Raw genomic sequence first — 25,099 nt, 5'->3', positions numbered from 1 at the left:
CGCCGTTCGCGTCGCCGGTTGCCGGTCGCAGCGGTCATCGCAGAGGTGCGTTCTCTCTCTCTCTCTCTCTCTCTCTCTCTCTCTCTCTCTCTCTCTCTCGGTAAGATTTAAGTTTTTGAGCTTTGTTTGGTGCTCTGTGTGTGTGTGCGTGTGTTTGTTTGGGTATTAGATGTTCATAATTTTTGGGTGATATTTTTAATTTGCACACCACAGTTTGATGGATTTTTGCATGAAATCCCTACTTTGTGATGGGCACTTTCTCTGGGTTGCAGAGTTTGTTGAAATGTTGAACTAGTTTGTGAGTTTGTTGTTGGGTAGAGCAACTTAAATTGCACCGAAATGGAGGACCCCTTTTATCCATTAGTTTCTATTTCTCATGGGTTTGAGAGCTGTAAATGGAGGACCATGGAATGCCCATTTAAGCATGGGTACCGAAATGGAGGACCATGGAATGCCCATTCTAACAATCTTTATATATTTTGGGTTTTTTCTCATCTTGACAACGATGGGTACAAACCCAGAAAAGCTTTTGGGTTTTGTTCACTGATTGGCATGGTTAATGTGGATTCATGTGCAAATTTTCTGGGATAAACCCTGTTTGGGGATGCCCTTCTGATAAGGATGTTTGGCCTCTTTGTTGTAAAAAAAAATTGAAAGTGTAGTCTTCCTTATCTCAATTTTATGGACCTGGTTCTTACCATAGAAGGGTATTTAGAAGCTGCACATTTTGAACTCTTCTTGGTTATTGCTAGACTTTTGTGGCTAAGACGCAATAAAATTTTGTATGAATATGATGGTATTTTCCAATATGCCTCTTTATTTTAGATTGTTTTTTCGAGTTGTGTCAATGTGTTGTTATTATAAGAACTAAATAAATAAATACATTGGGGTTTTTGTTTCCTCTGGGTAGCTTTCCTAAAACTGGTCTAAGTACATTGTTTTTTTGCTGAAATTCTGTTATGAGGTTGAGTTTGAGGTTGCTGAAATTCTGAAATTTTTTGAACTTTCTTTAGCCAGGCATGAGAATGGAGGCAATATCATACTACATCGATTTCCAACACATGTTGATTCAGTTACTAACATTACTCTTGGAGTAGAGCTCTACAACTCTACAATAATCTCTTGCTCATTGGATTGTATATGTAAGTTCTAGAATCTTTCACGTGGGACACATCTTAGGACAGTGGCATTCCCATGCATAATTTTTGGAGTTGCACTAGACCCAACAAAGTCTGAGTTTCATGTAGCAAGGTCAAATGGTTCTGTTTACAAGGGAACATTGAAGGTTGGAAGCAAAAAAATTGTTAGCCAACGGGGGGAACTGGTGAAATGACCTAAAAACATGATGGGGGAGTCATATCTTTGGGGATAACAAATGAGGGGCGGAATTTGGTATCTGCAGCAGAAGATGAAAGTGTATGGATTTGGGTAATCAGGACTGGAGAGATCATTATGGCTCTTAAAAATGAGATGGGGAGCATTAGTGATATGGTGGTGAGCACAGGGAGGATTAGTTATGGCAAGGGGCATGGCGTTGGAGGGACTTATGCAACTGATATATCAAGGAATCGGAGTCTTTTTGGTAGAGAGTTGAGTTTTCCCATGAAGCAAACACTAGAAATGGAAGAGATATTGACTTTGGTGGCAAAGGACAGGAGCAGAGCCATTGACATGCTTGAATCTGCCATCGATATGTACGAGAAGCTCTTGAAATTGATTCTCAAAGAAGCCAAGGAAGGCACCGGCACGGGTAGTGAGTAAGCGAAAGATGTCATGTATACTTTAAGTAGCTAAGTTTGTTATCCAAACAAATAAGAAAGCAGCACAACTGATTTGATGGTTCTTTTTAATCTCATTTAAAAGCACAAAGAACAATTCACTATATTACATGTCACAATAACCACCATGGCATGTAGCAGGCAGGCAGAGAAAAAAAAAAAAAAAGTCTGTGACATGTAACAAACCCAACCCGACCTTGTACAGTAGCGGGTCGGGTCAGGTCGGACCGGGTTGGCCCGCAAACAGTGCCGGGTCGGGTCGGACAGAGTCCAGACCCGGTTAAATGTCATCGGGTTGCAGGCCTAGATGGGGATGCCCCTGACGTTCGGCCAGTTTGGAGTGTCAGGTTGTCCTGCCATGTCAAGGTCTGGGGTACCTCTGCCAGTGGTGCCACGGTACACATTCTCTCATCCTCTTGTCATGACTCTTGCCCTGTGTCTTCCTTTATGGGCCATCTCAGCCAATCCTGGTTCTCATACACTAGCCCGGACCAACCCTTGGGGAATTCTCCCCTCACAATTGTTGTTGTGGTTTTTAATATATATAAATATATATATTATCATTATCAGTACTAGCTTTCTCAATCTTCTAAACATAACGATTTCCGTTGCTGTTTGATAAGTGTCAATTATACGAGTATACTAGTGTTTTGTGTGTGTGTGTGTGTTTCTTCTTTTTCATGTGTATTCTCAAATTTATTTCAATGAATATTAACCACAAAATGCGTAGATGAAGAATGAAAATACCGATAGAGCATGATAGCTAATAATAATAAGTATGAAATAGGAAATATATATGGGAATGATTAAATATAACAACAGCTAGCTAGCGCACTCAAATATTTTACAAACCGAATTTATTGTTAATGCAATAGCTAGCTTTTGGATACCCTACATGCATGTTTGGATTTGAGTTTTTGTGCTTAAAAAGTTATTTTAATAGCCAACTCTTTTAAAGAAACTATAGTACGTTTTTTTTTTTTTTTCGCTTGTAAAACTATAGTATGTTTGATAAATTTATAAAAAGTGCATTAAGCACCTTAAAAAGTCGAAAATCTATTTTTTTTTTTTTAAAAGCACCAAATTGAAGTTTTTGTTGAAAAGCTCAAGAAGATAATGCTATATTTAAAAAAAAAAAATAATAATATAACTAACTTTAAAGGGTGGTGCTACTATACCGCCTAGCATTTACCGCTGGCATGCCGCCGCCCATGCTTTTTTTTTTTTTTTTTTTTTTGCTTTTTCCTTTCACATTTTTTTAATATATTTAAATATTTTAAAAAATTAAAAAAAAAATCAATACACTTAAAATCACTTCCTTAATCACTAAGTAAAAAAAATATATATTTTGACCAACAGTCAACAAGAGTAGTCAAACTAGGTGGGCAAAGAAGCTTTTCCGACTTACTTTGCCGCCTAGAGTAGCCCACTCAACTTGACCGATAGGCAAAATGTGTATTTTATTTTTTTCTCATTTTTCTTTTTACATTTTTTTAATATATTTAAATATTTTTAAAAAATAAAAAAAATACACCAATATACTTAAAATTACTTCCTTAATCGCTAAGTAAAAAAATATATATATTTTAACCAACGGTTAACTAGAGCGGTCAAACTAGGTGGGCAAAAAAGCTTTTCCCAAATAGTAAACAATTGTTTGATAGTAGAGTTTTTTAATAAAGATCTATAATTAAAAACACTACTAAGCCTTATTTCTTACTGCAATCTCAAACATATATTGTTATGTAGTCTTTTATGTAGAATAATTATCTGATCTCTCTCTATATCGCCCCCTTTGTTTCTCTATATTTAATATAATTACAATTAGTAATGAACTAGACCACATTCATATTACTGTATATAAGCAGCCACGCATCACGTCCATGCAGGATTCATGGCTAGTTTGTATTAATTAAAGCGCAGACTTAGCATAGCATCAATCTTATCGGAACTAGAAAAGAAACAACAACAATATTAATCTATGGATAAATAACCTCTGATAAAACAATAAATAACACTTGTTATTTTTTAAAATAATAATCTAACTTTCAACAAAAATGTGCATTCCTTCAATCGAAATACACAAATAATGTCTTTTTATCTCATATATTGAAGATTGTAGGTGGAGCATAAAACAAGCAATACAGAGTAATGCTAGATATCTTCGAATGTGCAATCATCGTACACTTCATTTAAAAAATAATGAAGTTCACAATTAAAAAATTTTGTCATTTTTTTAAAAGAAGTACACGGATCTTGCACACACTAAGAATGCAAATATCATTTCTCTCCTGGAAAAACTATCAGGCTCGGTCCCTCAATTTGCAGCAAAGTGGACGGTCCAATGTTCGCCTGTGTTAGATTACTCAATTTTTAAAACAAAAATGATAAAAGAATGAAAAAATCCAACTATTACTCATGAACCATCTAATGAAACTTTTACTCTTTTATTTTTTTATTATTATTATTTTTTTTTTTTACTTCTTCTTTGACTTGATGTGTTTAATTGAGTTCTTAAAAGTTATAATTTTATTATGGAGCTCTATAGTTGTTGTGAATTAATTTGTATAGGAAATAAAATAAAATAGAAAATAAAATGGAGAAGAGAGAATGAGTGAGAGATCTGAGCCTCTAGGGGCTATCATGGATGAAAAAAACGTTGTGAGACATGACTAGGAAGCTGATGGCTCTAATACTAAAATGCAACTCATATAGTCGATTGATGGTCTAATATGAGGAAAAAAATATAATGAAAAAAAGATGAGAAAATTTTGTGAGAGCTGGATCAGCGGGCGGAAGAACTTTAAAAGAAATAATGCACAAAAGCGAGCCTGTCATTAGTCAAGGGCTCTAACACCATGTAAAAAACAAAATAAAGTATTAAAGGAGATGGAGAGAGAGAGAGAGAGGGAGTTATGTCCCTATTTATAGGTGAATATTGAGACTAGAGAAAGAATGAAAATAATATAAATCAATGACATTAATTGATCTACATAATAAACTAAATATGATACAGAATAAGTCATATTATGATACATATTAGAATATTATAAATATATTCTATATTAAGTATGGCAATATTATGAGATACTTTGTATTGGTTTACACAATTTGTATATCACTTTCCTTTTAAAAATATTACCAAATGGGAACAAAATTGAGTCAATGGGATTTAGGAGTGATCATCAAAACTATTGAGATTAAAGGATACAACTGAGCATATAGAACCCACGATTCCACCTGATAAAGATGCAGCAATTACATGAGGCCATTCTGTTATGCATTCTGTTATACGCTATCAATTATTTCTTATTTGTTATTATTATTTCATTCCATTTTTGTAATCTATAAATAGTAGCACACTGCTAGTACAGACATATAAGAATTTCCAATACAATTTAATTATTCCTTCTTCAATATCTGTGGCCTTCTTCTTCTTCTTCATTGTCTGCTCTCGTATTTCTGCGTTCTATGCACTACTGTTAACATGGTATCATGAGCCATGACAGACCTACCTCCATCCAACGATAAAAATATGTCCTCCAATCCTGAGACCAATCCACACCACCCAGCTAGTCCATATTATATCCAACCCGGTGAAGGAGCTTCTTCTCCACTGGTTCCTGATCTTCTAACCACTGAAAATTATGTCACCTGGGCAAGGACCATGTGCCGAGCCTTGAATATCAAAAACAAATTAGGATTCATTGATGGCAAGATTCTCAAATCATCCACTGATTCCGATCCTCTCTATACTGCTTGGGAACGTTGCAATGATCTGGTGATAGCTTGGATTCAACACTCCGTTGGCTTTGAACATCGAGCAAGCGTTGCTCATGCAAACACTGCCGCAGCTGTTTGGAATGATCTCCGCGAGCGATTTTCGATTCAAAACGCTCCACAGATTTTTCAGCTTACTAAATCGATCTCAACACTTACTCAAGATGATGAATCGATTAGTCAATATTATAATAAACTTAAAGGTCTCTGGAATGAGTTAGAAATATATGAACATATGCCTTCTTGTACGTGTGGAGCAGTGAAGACTTTGCTGGATTACACTCACCGAAGCAAAGTCATGCAGTTCCTCAATGGACTGCATGAATCATTTGATGCCATTCGTGCACAAATATTACTCCATGATCCTCTCCCAGCATTAAATCGAGTTTTATCTCTTATACAACAAGAAGAAAGGTGCCGACAACTTAATTCCCCTCCTTCACCAATTACAATGGCAGCACGAGAACCTAATCAACGCAACCATTCCTCCTCGCGGAAAGATCGACTGTTTTGCACTCATTACAACATCCAGGGACACCCATTGGACAGTGCTTCAAAGCAAATCCTAATTTCCCTGTGTGTTCTCACTGTCGCATACCAGGACATACCAGAGAGAAGTGCTACAAGCTAAATGGATTTCCTCCAGGTCACAAAAATAATTCCAAGTTTAAATCACATGCTAATCAATCTTCACTTGACCAGGAACAAATCGGCAATGGCTCACCTATTACTCAAGAGCAGTACACTCGCCTCCTTGCCTTACTCCAATCTCCTCAACTCCCAGTTACTACATCAGCTGCAAATCACACTTGTTCAAATTCATCTACTTCTGGAATTTCTCCTGTTTCTGGTACTCCTTGTTACATTTCCACAAACACATCACATAACATCACAAAAACCACTCACTCTTGGATAATAGACACTGGAGCTACAGATCACATGATCTGTAGCCCCAGTCTTTTTACTCATAATATCACCCTCATCTCACATATAATCAGGTTACCAAACGGCACCACAATACCCGCCACACACGTTGGTGACATTCAACTTTCTGATCAACTCATTCTCAAACATGTGCTTTATGTACCTGCCTTCTCCTTCAATTTACTCTCTGCCAAGTCTTTATCCATTCATTCCAATTGTTGTCTCATTTTTTCTTCTAACTCTTGCTACATTCAGGACCTTTCATCATGGAAGACGATTGGCATGGGGACAGTGCATAATGGACTCTATCATCTTCAAAATACCAAACCAGATCCCACGGCTTTACAATCTTTTTTTTCTATTTTCTCTTCCAGCTATGTTAACACTACACATGCTTCAAAATTTGATGAATTCACACTATGGCATTACAGACTTGGACATAGTTCCATGACACAGCATGTATTGAATGATATTCAAAAATCAAATTCAAAGTCCACATTTCCGTCCAACATTCCTTGTGAAATTTGTCCACTCGTAAAGCAGCGCAAACTGCCATTTTCTCAATCAAACACCATGGCTTCAAGCCCATTTGACTTAATTTCTGTTGATATTTGGGGTCCCAATCCGATCCAAGCTTACAATAATGTCAAATATTTTCTTACAATAGTGGACCAATTTACTAGATGCACATGGATATATTTACTCCAAAATAAATCTGAAGCTCGCACATCCATTCAAAATTTCTTTTATCTTGTGACTACCCAATTCAACACACAGATCGAAACTATAAGATCTGATAATAGTGCCGAGTTTAATATGCCCTCAATCTATGCTTCCAAAGGGACATTGCATCAACTCACTTGTGTTGCCACTCCTCAACAAAACGCCATTGCTGAGCGTAAACATCAGCACATATTGAACATTGCATGAGCCTTGAAATTTCAGTCAGGTCTACCTATGAGATACTGGACCGAATTCATCAACCATGCCGTCTACTTAATCAACCACACCCCTTCTCCAAACCTTCAAGGCAAGTCTCCTTTTGAAATGCTCTATAACAAGAAACCCTCATATTCCCACCTCAAAACATTTGCATGCCTCTGTTTTGCTTCAACATTAACCCATGGAAGTTCCAAGTTCGATGCTCGGGCCAGAAAATGCTTGTTTATCGGCTATCCCTATGGGGTTAAGGGATATAAACTCCTCGACACCGCCACAAACCAGATATTTCTTTCCCGCAACGTCATATTTCATGAAGATATTTTCCCTTTGAAACAAACCAACATCGAACCCCAAGAATTACAAGTCTCGCCTCCTCCTCCCTCACCTACGGCACTTATTGACACCAACCATCAAACACCTCCTGTGCAACTCAGTTCTGCAACCCCCATCGACAGCCATCAAACACCTCTTGTGCAACTCAGTTCTACACCCCCCATCCACAACCAAGACATTCATACCACCTCTTCGATTCACTCATCCCCACCAATTACTAATATCTCTCATCAAACACCTTATCTACTCCCAGCTGACAATCAAAAATTTGCACCAACTGAATTGCCCTTACGGCGATCCACCCGAACTCGAACTGCCCCTGCTTACCTCAAAGAATTCCATTGTAATGCATTGTCTCCATCTCTGTCCTATTCTGAGTTGAAAGCTACTGAATCAAGCAAAAGAACAGGTTCGAACATTCTATTTCCCCTCTCTTCTGTGTTGTCTTAGGATTATTTATCACCATCATTCAAAGCATTTATAGCTTCCATATCCGTTCACACCGAACCAACATCACACATTCAAGCTCTCAAAGATCCCATCTGGTGTAAGGCAATGGATCAAGAGCTCACTGCTCTAGAGCTCGGTGAGACATGGTCCATCATCGATTTACCCCCAGGCAAGAAGCCGATTGATTGCAGGTGGGTGTACCGATACAAATTCAAAGCTGACGGCTCAATCGAACGTGCAAAAGCGAGATTAGTTACGAAGGGCTTCACTCAGCGTGAAGGAATTGATTTCCATGATACATTTTCACCGGTTGCTAAGATGGTATCCATCCGCACTCTTCTTGCTGTGGCTGCCATAAAGGGATGGGACTTACAGCAATTGGACGTGAACAACGCGTTCTTGTATGGAGAACTTAACGAAGAACTGTATATGCTACCTCCACCTGGCCTTGCTTTGCCACATGCAAACAAAGTATGCAAACTACACAAGAGTATCTATGGTCTACAACAGGCATCCCGTCAATGGAACACAAAGCTTTCATCCACCCTTGCTGAATTTCGCTTCGTGCAGTCTAAGTCTAACTACGGCCTCGTCTTTTACAGCTTTGTTGATCTACGTTGACAACATTATTTTGATGAGTTTGGACCATAAATCAACTGATGAAGTCAAGCACTTCTTATCCACCAAATTCAAAATCAAAAATCTGGGTTCACTCAAATACATTCTGGATATCTTATCCGAAACTAGTATGCTTGCTGCCAAGCATTCACCCATACCAATGGAACCAAATATCAAGTTTCAAAAGGAGGAAGGAGCAATATTTCATGATCCCACTCTGTATAGGAAACTGGTTGGTAAGTTACTTTTTCTGACTAATACACAACCAGTCATCAGTTACAACGTGAATCTTCGAAGTCAGTTCATGGAAGCCCCACGGATACCTCACTATGATGCTCTCATTAAAGTCATTCGGTATCTCAAAAATGCACCAGGCTAAGGTCTTTTTTTTTTTGACCAATTCACCGTTAAAACTCAGCTTACTCAGATGCTAATTGGGCCAATTGTCATGATACTCGACGATCAACCACTGGTTTTTGCGTGTTCCTTTGTCAATCTCTCGTTGCCTGGAAATCAAAGAAGCAGAACACAATATCACGATCCTTAGCTGAATTAGAGTATAGAGCCATGGTTGCCGTAGTTTGTGAGCTCACATGGCTTCGATACTTTCTCAATGACCTCTGCATTACAATTAATGGTCCAGCCACTCTGTATTGCGATAACTTAGCCGCATTGCACATAGCTGCCAACCCCGTGTTCCATGAGCGCACCAAGCACATCAAACTAAATTGTCATCTAGTTCGCGATAAAATTTCAGCTGGCCAAATAGCTATTGCACACGTCCTTTCCTCTGAACAGTTTGCTGATCTTCTTACCAAACCAGTGCACTCTCCAGCACTCACTAGATGTTTGTCCAAGATGGGAGTTTTAAACATCTACTCTCCATCTTGCAGGGGGCTATTGAGATTAAAGGATACAACTGAGCATATAGTGCCTATGGTTCCACTTGATAAAGATGCAGCAATTACATGAGGCCATTCTGTTATGCATTCTGTTATACGCTATCAATTATTTCTTATTTGTTATTATTATTTCATTCCATTTTTGTAATCTATAAATAGTAGCACACTGCTAGTACAGACATAAGAATTTCCAATACAATTCAATTATTCCTTCTTTGATATCTGTGGCCTTCTTCTTCTTCTTCTTCTTCATTGTTTGCTCCCGTATTTCTGCATTCTCTACACTGTTGTTAACAACGGTGGGTTTGGATATGCAAAACATCTCATCTCATTATTACAATATAGAGATCATTTGTTGACTCAATTATGGAGAACCATTCTTTTCTTGACGTTAATTAATTTCTAGATAACAAAAAGAGCACGTTTCATTCTTTGTATTCTTCCGTTAAAAGAGATGTTAGATTAAAAAAATGGGAGTCTGACAAAAAAGAAGCGTCTTGCTTTATTTCAATGTCTCTATATTAATGTTAGATAAAGTGTGTAAATATTGTGTATTTATTTTTAAAAAGATGGGATTTACTATTTTAACATTATTTTTTTTTTTTATATAGAGATCCCATATTTAACCATTTTTCAAAAAAGAAATGCACAAGATTTCCACATCCAAGAATATAAATATCATTTATCTTTCTTGAATTAAGCCAATTTGTGGAGAAAATAAAAGAATTGGAACCAAAGAGCCGGATGGCAGCTAATATATATAAAGAATAATATTAGTATGTTCTCTCAGACCCCTTATGTATTTGATATTTTTTAATTTTTTTTTTCCTTACTGATGAGAGTGCTTGCATCGTAACAAGCAGCGGCCGAGGCAAACCGAGTACTGTACAGGGCCTTCTTTTAACTTCAACAAGCATGTAGGGACCATACTATAGAGAGCGGTTGGGACCGGAGGCAGAAAAAGTGACTGTTTCTCACCCTCCAAAGACAGGTGGATATGGGCTGGTTGGAGTCTATTAATTGGAGCGAATTGAAGGTGAGGTGAGAAAGGGTTAAGAAATATATATCCATACTTGACAACAGAATATAGCCTTCAATTGAAAAGATGTTCCACGTGTTACAAGGCCATCAGAAATGGAAAGTACACGTAATCTGAATCAATACAAGCAAATACATCTATAACATCCAAAAATGAGCAGAGAAATAAGAACATAAAACTTTATAAAAAAGAGGAAAAATTGAATAGAATATAATAAATGGATTTCGAGTGAACCTTGAATCCATCTATGTGACACCGGCCCAAGCCATGAGAACTTGAAACCGACGAGCTGTAGTCTTTTATGTACACGAACTCTCTCTCTCTCTCTCTCCATTGTCCCTCCCTTCTCATGATTCTAACACAGGAATAGAGAATGCATTCAGGCTGAATGGTCTCACCCACCAAAAATGCGATGAAAATACGAGTCGTCAACCAATATACGTCCATCTTTTAATAATATTTGTAACTCGAAGAACCAGACTGTGGTGGTGCCGGGGGCAACCGATTAGGAGTACGACGGCTGCTAGAGTTTGAACCGGAGTTCACATCCCCATTTTGGGCTGGGTCGCTGTGATGTCGGCTGTGACCATTGGATCCGGATCTAGAAGTATCGCCATAGGAATTATAATCAACAGAGCCATTAGCAGCTGCATCAAAAGCAGATCTCCAGTCATCTCCAGATGGACCATTGGTCCTTGGGCTGCTTTCTGCAAAGGTAACAGAGATTTAAGAAACATGTACTTACTATCTATTTCCTATATAATGTTTTTTAACATGTCCTTTTGCTTCTATTGAGTCACCTCAATATTTTTACCTAATTGCCGGCACAAGACCCACGTCTCCTAAATATATTAAAAAATATATTGTATATATATATATATATTTACCTAATTAATTTTATTCTTTTTTAACTTTCATTATTGAATATCAATAAATTTTTTAATTAAATTTTAAATAATACTATCATGTCAAAAAATTTATGCAATTCAAAATTTTAAAGGTCTTAGACACTTCCCCCATATTTCCTATGTAACCCTTGTTTTCTTTTCTTTTCTTTTTTCTCTTTTTTGATAGGTAAAAATGTAACCCTTGTTTTCTTTTCTCTATATTCAATGTATTACAATTGATACTGAAGAATAATACCACGTTCAGATTTGCTATATAATCAACCACGCATCAATATTTAAGCGTAGACTTAGAATGGCATCATTATTCGAAACAGAAAAGAAACAATAAAACACAACAATAATAAATCTACTAAACAACATCTAGGCCTTGCCACGCAACATAAATTGCATTCTTATTAGAACTATTTCAATTCAATTCTTATTGTAACTATTACATGTTTTCATATACTTAAATTGCATTTTAAGTAAGATTGAAATAGGTGATTCAATCTTGTCATGAGTTGCCCGGTTCAATGCATCGGTCCCCAATTTTAATTCCAATTCGAATTTTTGGAGCCTTGGTTTTAATTAATGATTTGGCATTGCTCAAGTGTTTAGAGAATGTAAATAACAAAGACCAAAGACCTTTTGCATTTAGACCACAGCTTTTAAATAGATACCTGTTCCACCACCATTAGACCAGTTGGAGGCAGCAGCGGCCCGGTTGTCATGAATGCTAAGTTGGCGAGTTAATTTTGAAAGAAGAGAAGACTGCTTTTGGTAGCGCTCCCTCCTACCTTTTACATTCTGGTCCTCCTGAAGCAACTCTTCAATCCTTGCTGTGCTTTGTGCACTACCCACCAACAAATATAAACATGATTATTGTTATGTAACAAATATAACATGATTAAAATTATTTTGTTCTCGTATGAATATATAAGAATTTTGTATTCTAGTGGTCATTTTAATAACAGTACATTCAAGAGCCAATAATTGCAGGAAAATATTGAGGCACATCACCAGATGGAGCTAAACAACAAGAAAGGCAGCCTGCAAGAGCCCATTGGACAAGCACATGCTTGGACAAAGAAAACATCTAGTGCAAATGCACGCAGCAAATTCAGAGCAAATTCAGAGCAAATAGAGAAGTTTTCAACCTGACGGAGCTATACAACTGATTTAACATGTCTTCCTTCGCTTTCTCGACTTGGCAAAGAACAACTGCCTGCTCAACCAGTCAATCCCAAATGTTTTCAATCATTTCAATATTGATTCTAAGCATGAAAAATGTAAAGTTAATGATATAAGCTTACTTTGGGAACATTTGCAGCCAAACTGTTCAAAACTGCTTCAACATAACCACGTACTTCTTGAGACATCCACCGAAGCTCTTCTTCAGGATCAGCAGGTTTTCGAGCCATCATATCCTTAAAGAGGGGAGGGACAGCAGGGAAAATAATACTTGATTAAACTTCATAACTTAGTGCAATAACATGTATGAGTTGCTTAAAGCAAAATAGAGGTTAGCAGTCTTAGCAGATCTAAAATTACAGAGAACTAAATCATTCACCACGAGAAATTGAGTGCAAATAGAACATAAAAGCTACCATAAACTGAATGAGAAAATGGCATTTATCGAAAATTTCCATAAAAACAAAGTTACTTACCAGATAACCATCAGAATGGCTTTGTCGCATACCACCTTCACTCTTCATCTGTCCTCCTCTAGAAGGTTGAATAACATTTCTTATCTTATTCATCCATTCACTCTTATCGGCCACACTCTCAGCCTTCAATACAACAGCACTATGGGCTGAAAAATAAATCGAGAATGGATTCAAGATACTCTTAAGTCAAAACAATAAATGGAGGGTGTGAGGCAGTATCCACATCTAAGTAATTGACTGATGAAAGGAATGGACGTGCCTTTCAAAACGGTTTTATATGGAACCTTGCTAGTGATCTTGAACAAAAGACTTGGTGCTTTTCCAGAATCTGGCCCATTAGCCTTCTTATCCTTCGAACTCTTTGATGAAGGTTCTTCCTCATCCGATACCTCTTCAATATTACATTCCTGCATGATATGCTTTGAAGGTTTAATTCTTTATTTTTTTTATAGAATGGGTGATCACTATTAGAATGAAGTACTCTAATAGTGATTCTCTGAAGTTTAGACTACTCTTCATTGGCAAGGGCACACACATATAAGCTGTGCGTCTGTATATAGTTCAATCATAAATGCATCCAGTATGAAAATGGAAAGGCTACTATGGCATAGGGTTCTCCCAAACCAAAAAGACATGCATCCCTAATGATATATGTCCAGATCTACAAAACCATATGTGCTATAGCTTGTATTGCTGAGAGCAATTAATTTTCTAAAAAGTTAGAAACAACTCTAACATTTACATAAAATGTAGAGTTTCCGGAGACCAAATTCGCTCCACAATCGCATAGTGTCTAAAATCTAAGCAAGATAGTCAGCAAGAGATTTTTCCTCCTTCCCTGTTGATATTGAGGCATGAAAAGGGAAAAACAAATATCAAACCTAGGGTTCCAAATTAACACAGTTGCTAGGATGAACTTTGCATATCTGAATGCACAGTTTATTACCCAAGAACCATCGATGCATCCTGTCCAGCACTACTGACCATGATAGAATTCTAAATGGTAGAAGTCTTTCTAAAACTTGTGAACTGCACAATTAGAAAACCTGTATCTGAGTAGAAAAATATCAACAGCTGTCCTTACCTCCAAAGTGATGACTCCTCGAAAATTTCTTTCCTCCTGCTTTTTGGTGTAACCAAGCTGTCAAATAAACGAGAGGTCAATCCTAATCATAGGTATAATAATGACACAATCATAAGTATCATAATGATAAGATCATAAGAGTCACATCAGCTACTAGTACACACCATATTGCAAAAATTCTCATGTCTCAATATAAGAGACCTCATAACTTAAAATCTAAGCTTGAATTTGGCAGGCTTGGAAGTAATGTCACATACCTTTCCAGTCTTCTCATTCAAAACAAACCACCGACGGCTCCATCCATTAGTTTTTGCACTTTTCTTTAACATAAAACCTGAAAAAAAAAATTAACATTTAATAGAATGCAACTCCAGAGAAAGGTAGCCTACAGCTCAAGTCTTTGAATTCACTCAGGATATTTTTTCATCAATATATGCCCCAAAAACCGAGATGAACCCAAGAACCATCCATGCTAATTGCATCATAAATTCTATTTTGGCATAAAAAATATTTTTTATTATGCAAACATTTAATAAAAACGACCTAGGGCAGAACTATGCAAACAAAAATCGTTTTACGTAGAAGTCATTTTCCTAAATAAAAAAGTATCTTCATAAAGTGACACATTTCAATGATCTAATATAAACAAGTGACCAAACCAGCATCAATTTCCACAACCAAAATGTTGTACCTATAATGAAAAGAAAACTACCCCCGAGATTTTCCTTGCATTCTTCTATAGGGAGATTTATATTTTCTGCATACTCTGCTGTAGCGTTTCTTATGATAGAGAATTAGGAATAGAGTATCTCCATTAAAGAAAGATCTAAATGTTGCATTTTGAAATAGTGGCATCCATATTCTCATATGAATTGTAGAATAATGTGCATGTAATTTGAAGACAAACCTGCTGTTATTTCTCCTTCAGGACCTGCAGTCTTTAAACCTGAATTCTCCTGAACGTCTTTCTCTGCCTGACCAGATTTGTCCTTCATTGTTTTCAAACTTCCACCAGCCTGCTGACCACTTGTTTGAGGACTAGTTGCCTAGGACAGAAAAATATATATATAATGAGCAAGGCATACAAAGGACAAAACAACTGAATTAATGAGATATACAGTTCAAGGAAAACATGGACAACCAAACCCACTCAACGTATTCCTTCAAAAACTTGTATTCAAATTGACAAAGAGAAGGAGATCTCCTACCCTGTTTAGTGTTGCCTGCTCTGCCTCTTGCCCCTTTTTTGAAGATCGAGTTTTAAGCTCCTCCTCTCGGCGCTGTCTCTCCATCCTAAAGAAGAAATTTACAGATCACCCTGGTAAGTTGCAGGTAAATATTGGAAAAGGGTAGATACAACTTCATTGCTACATTGTTGCAGGTAAATATTGAACTCACAGCGACATATAACACACTTAGGAGCAAGACATACTTGTGAAAGGGGGTAGAGAGAGAGAGAATAAATTCTACCAATCTAGGTAGTAACAACATATCAGTTAAAGCATATTCATGGAGAAATGATGCAAGGCATGCCATCATGTTACAAATGTTTACAGTTTAACTCGACCACTTGAATAACTTGCAAGCATTTCACCAATGTCAAGTTATGTTATAATCTAAAACGAGATACTAAATAAAATGTTTCAATATGAAACCAAATGCTAAAATATTATTTTTGTTCAAAAAAACATTTTAAGAATACCTCCTTTGCACTAAACGTATGAAGTGTTGTGGGGGTACAAAAGCTCGCTCCATATCCACAAGCGCAACAACCATTTTCTTTGCATCATTCTTAAACCCATCTAAGGCAGCACTTGCAATGGCCACAACCTTGTATAATATTAGCATAGTTTAATCCACAAATCTAAGAATAAATAAATAAATAAAGAAGTGAATTGAAAACTGCAGAGACTTATAGTCATACTATTGAACAGAGTGTAATTTATAAAAAGCAAATTAACAAACAGGAAAACTTGAACCGAGAAAGTAAGGCACCATACCTCTCTCTTGAAAGGAGGGTATCTTCCAAGACCTCGGGTAGCATTTGCAGAAGCAGAAACTATATCTACCAGGACGCGATGCACCTAATTAATCAGTCAGTAATCGATGCAGACAAGGACTTTATTAGACAGTTTGTACAGAATAATCTAAATAAATATTATATAGAAAAGCATAGATGACATGAATCAACCGTTTCCAAATCAAATAATTAAAAACACTAGTTGATCCAAAAGTTTAATCATCTTAAGTATAAGTATCAGAAGAGAGATTGAAAAGCTCATGAAATGAAGCATCGTTCTACAGCCCAACCCATGCAAAACTAAACATACAGTTAGGGGTGGCAATATGTGACACGACCCATTAACCCAACACGAACACGACACGATAATAGTAGGTTTGGGTTTAGTCTTAACATGTTTGGGTCAAAACGGTTTGATCTGTTAAGCACGATTGCTTAACAGGTCAAACCGTTTTGACCCGTTAAAAAAATTAAAGTTACAATTATATCCTTATACCTAAAAGAAAATTTGTTGGGATTTTAATTTCGATATTTTTATTGTTTGGATTGTAATTTTGGACTTGTAGTTAGTTTTATATTTTTTTATAGATATTGTGATTTTAACATTTATACAAAATTATGCTAAACTTAATCAGGTCAAACAGGTTAATTTCGAGTCTGTTCAACCCATTTCCATAAAATTGTCGAAACAGGTTAGGTCGACCTATTTTGTAGTATTCACTAATGGGTCAAAACGGGTCGTGTCGTGTCAATCCATTATGTTAATGGGTCGTGTTAAGATTTAAGATTTTGACACGATAAGCTTAACGAGTCGTTTTTGGGTTGACCCATATAGTATAATATACATGTCTTGACACGACATAAACACAACCTATTAACATAACGGGCTGACACGACACCATACATACAGTAGAAGAAGAGAATATGGGAAACCACTAACGATCATAAGTTAGAATCCAGATGGTCCACCATTATAAACAATACCAAAGCTACAAGAGATTCAAATCATACTACGGCAAAAAGCAGCAAACGCCCAAGTTTACCTCATCAACACAAAGCCTTGATGGTTCTTTTGCAAGCTCCAAGACACCTTTAATCAAGGATCTTAAACCCTTTTCAGGGGAAATGAGATATGGTTGATAGCCATCCGCTTCCAACACAATCTAGTACAACATTTTAAAAAAATAAAAGCTCATAAGACACAAAAAACCCTTGAAATCAATACAAGGTAAGCTACAATAACAAAATTTGAGAAAAAGAGGAAGGCCAAAATATACCCTCTTGACATTGTTAATATCGAAATGCCTGTCTAAAGGAAGCTGCTTCATTCTATTTGGAAAGGTCCCTTCAAAACTGGCAACAATTTTCCAACCAGCACCCTTCAAAAAAATAATTTTAGCACCAGCTAAGACTTGTAATAAGAAACTCAATGACAATTAACGGAATGCCACAACTAGCTTCAGCAACTCTAGAATATGAGGAAACTTGTACTGCCACAGGCTATCCAAGTGCAAGACCAGAGTCACAAATGTGAAGAAAGCTGGGGATGGCACCAGATAATTTAACAGAAAAATTACTTTCAATAAATACAATTACAATATTTGAAGTGAACTGTCATATCATAGACAGCTTCATGAAGAAAAAAACAAAGGACAAACAGGAGGAATTTAACACAATCAAAGTAATAATTTCCATGATAATCCACTCATCAACAGAGGCATACCCAAGTAATTTTCACTCGGTCTAAATTTTTTAAAAACTGATTAAAAAAAAAACGAGGCATACCCAAGTATTACAAAAATTTCTTCATAATATTCTTCCAATAAAATTTGTTGCATGTACTAGCCTATATCATCAATAAAATCCTGTTTACTAATAAAAAAAGTCTTCAAATAAAGTTCAAACAAGCTGCATCTAACAATTCTTGACTCACTCAGTGCCTTATAAGGACCTTTATTGTGTTTATCACTGCTTGCTGTGCGCCTAACTAAGGGCTTGTTTGGACACTTCGAATATCTTGGAATATATGTGAATAGTAGTGAAATTGTTTGAGTTAAAAATTTTTATTGAGTTTTGAGAAATGAGAGAAAAAGTTGAATAAAAATATTATAAAGTTAAAAAGTTGTTTGAATATAATTTTTTAAGATAATTTTTGTTTTGAAATTTGAAAAAGTTGTATTTTTTTTTTTTTTGTTTAGAAGTTTGGGAAAGTTGTAATGATTAAGTAATTATTAGATAAAAAAGTTGAAGATTTAAAATTGAAAATTGTTTTGTGTACGAGTGATGTTTGGGATGGAAATATCTAAGAATATATGAGAATACCTGGGATATTCTCAGTGTCCAAACTAGCCCTTAATTAGAGGAATTCTTTAGCAGTTTTCAAATGTATGCCTCTCACATTCACCGTCCAAACCAAACAGCTTCGAGAATTTACGAGAGTGGCATTTGTTCCATTTCTCAAAGGTTCTCTTCAGGGATCTACCCATTTGAAGTTGATAAGCTTGGTTCTTAAATAGTGAAGGGTGTGGCGCAACTTCAAAGATCTTTAACCTCAAGAGAGGAAAAACTTCCTGACTGATGGTAACAAGAGCTTCTACAATATAAGTAGGTATATTTCATACAAAGGTTTTAGAGCACACTTATATCCACCTTGGAGGGAAAATGTTTATTTCTCTCTCTAACATCAGTTTCCTTTATCTTTCGCCTTCAACTCCTTATCACTCTTTATTTGCATTTCATGTAATATCTTAGGGTATGTTTGGGTAATGAGATGAGATGAGAATTCGGTGAATAGTAATTAAATGGTTTGAGTTAAGATGTTTTATTGAGTTTTGGGAAATGAGAGAGAAAAAGTTGAATAAAAATATTATAAAGTTAAAAAATTATTTGAATATAATTTTTTAATATAATTTTTATTTTGAAATTTGAAAAAATTATATTGTTTTTTATGTTTTATTTGGAAGTTTGGGAAAATTGTAATGATTAGATAAAAAGTTAAAAATTTCAAATTGAAAAGCGTTTTGTGTTTGAGAAGGAAATTATGAGAAATTTTGAGATGAGATGAGATGAGTTGCACACTTCCCAAACATGGCCTTAGTGTAATATCACTCATAGACCTTATTAGTAATCAGCAAAACTGCATGCTCAAATCAAAATTTAAAATTTGATCAATACATATATACTCACCTCTCCAGATGTAACATGCAGGAGAAACCTATCCTCAAATTCACGGCAAAGTTCCAATGCTAGAGCTCGGGTGCCCTCGGAACTTTGGACCATTTGCTCACCAAGCCTTACTAGCTCATCCTGAACTATTTGAGACTTCCCTTGTAACCTGCATAAATGAGAAGGACAGGCATTGATAGGAACTCAATTTATAATGCTTGATGGAAGAAACAGTATATGCATCCACTCAAAAGGAGTAGTTTCAAAAAAAGGCAAGTGGTCTTGTGATTATATGCATGGAATCCATATATCTACAAGCAAAGCACTTGATCAACTGGATTCATCGGTTCAATGTAGCCTCCATGCTGGTCGTTACTCGGAAGTGTCAACTCTGGCCAAAGTAGACAGCTTGAAATTTGAGCTAGATTTTACATCAATTGATTTTAATATTATAATAGCATCTGAAAACTTCCTTGGCCGAGTTTTTTTCTTCGCATCTTTTAACTCCAAAGCTCAAATTTCTCGAGTTTTAACAATATAGAGGAAACAAAGTCGCCTAACTAAAAACGTATTCCTTCCAATAATTAAACTTATTTTTTTAAAAAAAATACTAATAGATGCATAAAAAACACAACAAAAAATGACAATATAGCATCAGGAAAATTCTCACCCAGAGAGGAGATTTGGAAGCCGAACTTTCATGCGATTCCGAATCTGCTGTCCCAGAGCATCCACCAAAGCTATTCTCCCAAGCTTACTTTGTGGGGCTCCAGTTAGAATGGACTTGAGACTTTCACTCTCTGCCCTCCATGCAGTTTCCAAAGAACTCTCTGAGCCAACTGATCCAGATTGTGAAGAGGCTATTGACACTGATTGACCTATCAAAGCAACCCACGGGATATCGGATGCCCTTGATGGCCCCTGATTTAACAGGAGAGCCCGAACTGCAGCCAGAGATTTCTGATCCGATGCAGCTTGATCTATTTTACTAATGACACCAATGGTTCTGGTACCTGTAATAAACATTTAATCACATGATTATTCAATAAAATAGGATGGGAAAGGAAGAGGACGAATGCATCAGACACCAAAGGGCATTAAACATTTGAACAGCAATGCCTCGTGCATTCATACTAGGGAACAAGACCAAATTTAACCTCCTTTCCCCCAGGAAAGGATCATGGATAAAAAAGCAAGTTACCATCTCCATCATATTCCTTGACAACTCTGATGGCTCGAGATGAAGCTATTTCAGGTGCCTGTGAGGCAGGTACTATAACTAGCAGAATGGCGTCGTTGTGCTCAGCATATTCACTAACCTATGCAAGGACCATTGAAACGTTATTAATAAAAACTACTCTATTTTTAATATAAATTTATATGCCCTAGCGCTATGACAGAATGACTAATTGAGAAACTATCTAAAGTGTATATATAAATAAATTACACAGATCGGAAAGAATTTATTGCCAAAATGATGAGCTCCAGAGTCTAGGCCACATAAATCCTTGAATTTAAAAAATATTTTAAAAAAAAGGTCTATACATGCTTCATTCTACTCACCAGCGAGTCATCCATGATCCGTTGATCCAGCCCGGGTAAATCAACCAACTTCAAGGGAGGAGCTGAGGAAAATTCGTATTAGATAGAAATTCATGAAATAAAATAACAGGAACCAACTAATAAATTATACATGATAGCAGGGAATCAGATGAACCAAGCACAAACCCAAGACAGATGTCTGTATAACATGGAGTGAACTTTAAGAAATCTTCTGATGGTGGATCATAAGAATAGCAAATAGATTCATGCAAATATAAACTCCTCGTGAGGTAACATCCAGTTTTACCATCTACAGACAATATCAGTCAATGGCCATATTTCGAGATATGCATCTACACATGTAACATGTTAAGATTTACCCCAAAGTTGAAATGTAACAACCATGCACGGAAGCACCTAAAGCTCTTGTCTTCAAGTTTTCACAGTTGCATGAGTTTAATATCAAAATAAATTAACCAAACTTCATAGAATCATATATAATTATATGAAGCACAAGTAATATGGGCAACGTTTATTTAATGCAGTGAGTCTTAGTCCCACCTGCTAAGAAAATAGATGGGACAAAGTATCATACTTAATTCTGTTTTATTTACTAAAAAAAATATTTTTCACAATCATAGAAGGTCCAACGCAAAATTTTCCAATTCAAAAGTTTTTCTTCAAGGAGATAATCTACCCCAAAAACTGTAATATGACGTTAAAAGAATTGCGTCACATGTCATAGATAAGATATCTTCTTCTAATCATAAAGGGAGAAAGGGTAACAGAGCATACAGAGTACCTTACAAACTTTGTAACTGAGAACAACCAAACATATATATGACATTCTTTTAATGTGAAATGACATGTCAAATTGTCAATACATGTCAATATCAAAGCTAATTAAATTTCATGCATCTATCACGGAAATGAAAACAAAAGGATATAATTATGGTTAGATTCTGTCTAGTGTCAATACTTTTAGCCATTGCATATCCGGACACTAATATCTTTTAAATATCAAAATGTTGACTGGTGCTCCATAAGTTTATGCATATTCCGAACCTCTTTCAGTACCAATATAATCATTTTAGGAACAATTTCTCATTTTGAAAAGTATGAAATCATCCAAAAGACAAACATTTCTAATTAAACATTTAAGCACATAAGTAAAGATAGATCAAAGACTATCAATCATAGACCAACCTGTACTTGTGCGTAGCTTCAAATATATTTCATCTCGACTCTTGCCCGTGGAACCCTTACTCAATCTATCCTGTAGAGAATGACGTAATGCACCTGCAGAAGAACCACAATAATCAAATAAACACAAAAAAGACTTAAAGTTCATTTAAAAAAAAAACCATTATTTCTCATATTTTCACTAAACACCATATAACATGAAGATTGTAGGTTTCATTGGTCACCCTGACCTGACCCTGCAGTTCTAGAATGACCAATGAAATCTGCCTAGCAAGGACTTTATGAATTAATGGTAATGACTACTAATTGAAGTTACTGACTTGCAGAAACTTGTTGAGACTTATTGTCAATCTGCAAAATAATCGATTTGCTGCTCAAAGAACCATCCCTCTGTAAATCAATACTTATGGGAGCTCGAGTGGCACCGTTTTCACCAGTTGGCTGGATGAAGAAGAGGAAGGAAGCTTAATAACGAAGATAAAGCTCAACTGGGTTCTATGCTTTATAAGAAGTAATAATTAAAAAAAAAAATCTAGTACTCCACACTTACCAAAACGGGATGCCCTATTAAACTGTTCAAAACTGCAGATTTACCAGCACCCTACAGAATTTGTGGCGCACCAAAAGATAACAAGAAAATACATCAGGATCTCCATACAAAAAAAAAAAAAAAAAAAAAAGCAGGCAATGATGGTTATAAAAAACACAGAGAGTCTGAATTGATCTTCAAACAGTTTCTTTTCTTTTTTTGTGATAAGTAATCAACGGTTTCTTACAGTTTATAATCATCAATGAAACACAACTTGGACATTACACTTGAAGCTTAAATTAAATCAGAGTATAATACTTCACGGAGCATTCAAGCGCGAAATCTGGTAGGCATCAGCATTAACCACCGAGTGAGAAAGTATGAAAAAAGCTTACACCAATCCGAATTAAATAAACTCCGTTATTTCAAGCAAATATAAAAAAATAAAAAATAAAAAATAAAAAAAACATCATGATGAGATTGAAAGTAGTTAGCTAAACACAACTAAACAATCACAAAAGTAAATTATCTCTCCATAATTTTTTAAAGCCCCAGAAACGCTTTCGAGTAATGAAACTATAGTTTTTCTTAGTAAGAGCATCTACGAGAATTCAGTCAGCGTGCAGACGACAGTGCTACTAAGACATATAACAAAAGATTAAACATATCTTCCTTTACATAAGAGAGCTCGAAATCTACAAACTTAGGCGTAGAAAAATCGATGCGATCTCCCTCTCTCGAAGAGAAAAACAACTATTACGCATTTATATAGTATATAATATATATATACACACACAGAGACACGAAAACAGAACCAGAAGTAGAGACATGAACGGGTGGACTTACAACATTGCCAAGAGCTACGACATTGAGGAAAGTAGATGCCCTTCTAGAAGAACCGGATGAGGACCCGGGGTTTTCGTCAACGTCTTCGTCGGCAAGCAGAGCCGCAGCTTGCCGCATCGACTCCGATAGCTGAGCCAACTCTTCGATCGCCTCCATAGACCCGATATTTCAGAGATCAACGATCTGATCCCGACAGATATAACCCCTTCAGACAATAAAAAGTAAGAACGAGGTGCGAGGGCGATCAATCGAGTGAAACCCGAACAGAAGGGAACGGAATCAGAGAGATCTGTGGGAATTAGATCTATTCGTGACTTGATTAGAAGATTTAGGGCTTGAATTTCGATGAATCGAAGGCAAAAAGACGGACGAGAGGAAATGCTCAAGAAAGAATAACCCCCCTCTCTCTCCACTGCCTCTCTCTCTCTCTCTCTCTCTCTCTAAATTTTGAACCTTGTTTTAACTCTGCAGTCGGTCCTCTTTTTTTTTTTAAATTTTAAATCTGTCTGCCAAACTCTGTTGTTTTCTTTCTTTACAGTTTTATTTTACTCGTAAACTGGATCCGTCTTTTTGTATTTTTTGATTTTCTTTTTCTTTTCTCTTTCTTTAACCTTTTTGTCTCCCTTTTTTTTTCCTTTACGTTTTCCTAATTTTTCTCAGCCTTCATTAAAAACTCACTCTTGCGGTTGGGATCGGGTGCTGCCATATCAGCGTCCAAAGAGACCCCCCACTGCATTAGCATTTCCTACTGACATGCCAGCTTTCTCCTTGCCAATCCAATTTAACATTTAAATAAAATAATAAAGAAAATTTCTGTCTAATCTATATATTAAAGCATATATAAATGAACGAGCACGCGAGTATTCTATATGAGCGGTCCTGTTATATCTCTTCAATTTAAATGCACAAGGAATCAAAATAAGCGATCATACTAACGTTATTTTATATAAATTAAAACTATTTTTTTTCATTTTTGTCATGGACTTTCAACTGCATGACGAGAGAACTGTATTCACAAGAATATAAATAGAATTCCTTCTCAACGAATAAGCCATTTTTAGGCCCTCAACGGCAACAAATGAAATTCTTACACATCACTAATTTTCATATAAATTTTATGAGCCACATTATAGGATAACAAAATCAAATACACTATAAATTTCTTTTCTCCCTCTGCACTCCCTTCTGAGTCCCCACTACCCACACCGTCGCAACCCCCTTTGCACTCCACACCGCCGCACCTCCACAACAAACTTTTGCACCCACCCACATCGCTGCATACGGTAAGAACTTCATACTGCCGCACAAGCTCCATACTAGCGCACCTTCAAGCCGGCCAACTCTCTCCCTCTCTCGAGGCTCTTGCTTTTTTTTTTCTAATATATTGCAC

At 36.2% G+C, this 25,099-nt stretch overlaps 1 protein-coding gene and 1 pseudogene across 1 annotated transcript; one reads left to right on the top strand and one right to left on the bottom strand.

Annotated features, from left to right (window-relative positions):
* Window positions 1–339: 339 nt before the first annotated feature.
* On the top strand, window positions 340–1,843 carry LOC121252105 (annotated as a pseudogene).
* Window positions 1,844–10,800: 8,957 nt separating this feature from the next.
* On the bottom strand, window positions 10,801–24,193 carry LOC121251939 (dynamin-2A-like). The gene is made up of 22 exons (XM_041151353.1): window positions 23,710–24,193; window positions 22,885–22,935; window positions 22,655–22,775; window positions 22,338–22,430; window positions 21,153–21,214; window positions 20,791–20,908; window positions 20,260–20,602; window positions 19,611–19,758; window positions 17,702–17,803; window positions 17,468–17,587; window positions 16,405–16,488; window positions 16,107–16,234; window positions 15,613–15,697; window positions 15,312–15,450; window positions 14,662–14,738; window positions 14,405–14,461; window positions 13,580–13,727; window positions 13,321–13,466; window positions 12,967–13,080; window positions 12,811–12,878; window positions 12,334–12,506; window positions 10,801–11,473 (listed from the first exon to the last, which is right to left on the bottom strand). The coding sequence occupies exons 1-22, from the start codon at window positions 23,863–23,865 to the stop codon at window positions 11,217–11,219; spliced, it is 2,790 nt and encodes a 929-aa protein (XP_041007287.1). The 5' UTR covers window positions 23,866–24,193; the 3' UTR covers window positions 10,801–11,216.
* Between the last annotated feature and the right edge of the window lie 906 nt (window positions 24,194–25,099).

The sequence above is a fragment of the Juglans microcarpa x Juglans regia genome, chromosome 2S (genome assembly GCF_004785595.1).
Source record: "Juglans microcarpa x Juglans regia isolate MS1-56 chromosome 2S, Jm3101_v1.0, whole genome shotgun sequence".
NCBI lineage: Eukaryota > Viridiplantae > Streptophyta > Magnoliopsida > Fagales > Juglandaceae > Juglans > Juglans microcarpa x Juglans regia.
This window is presented reverse-complemented; position numbering and strand designations above follow the sequence as displayed.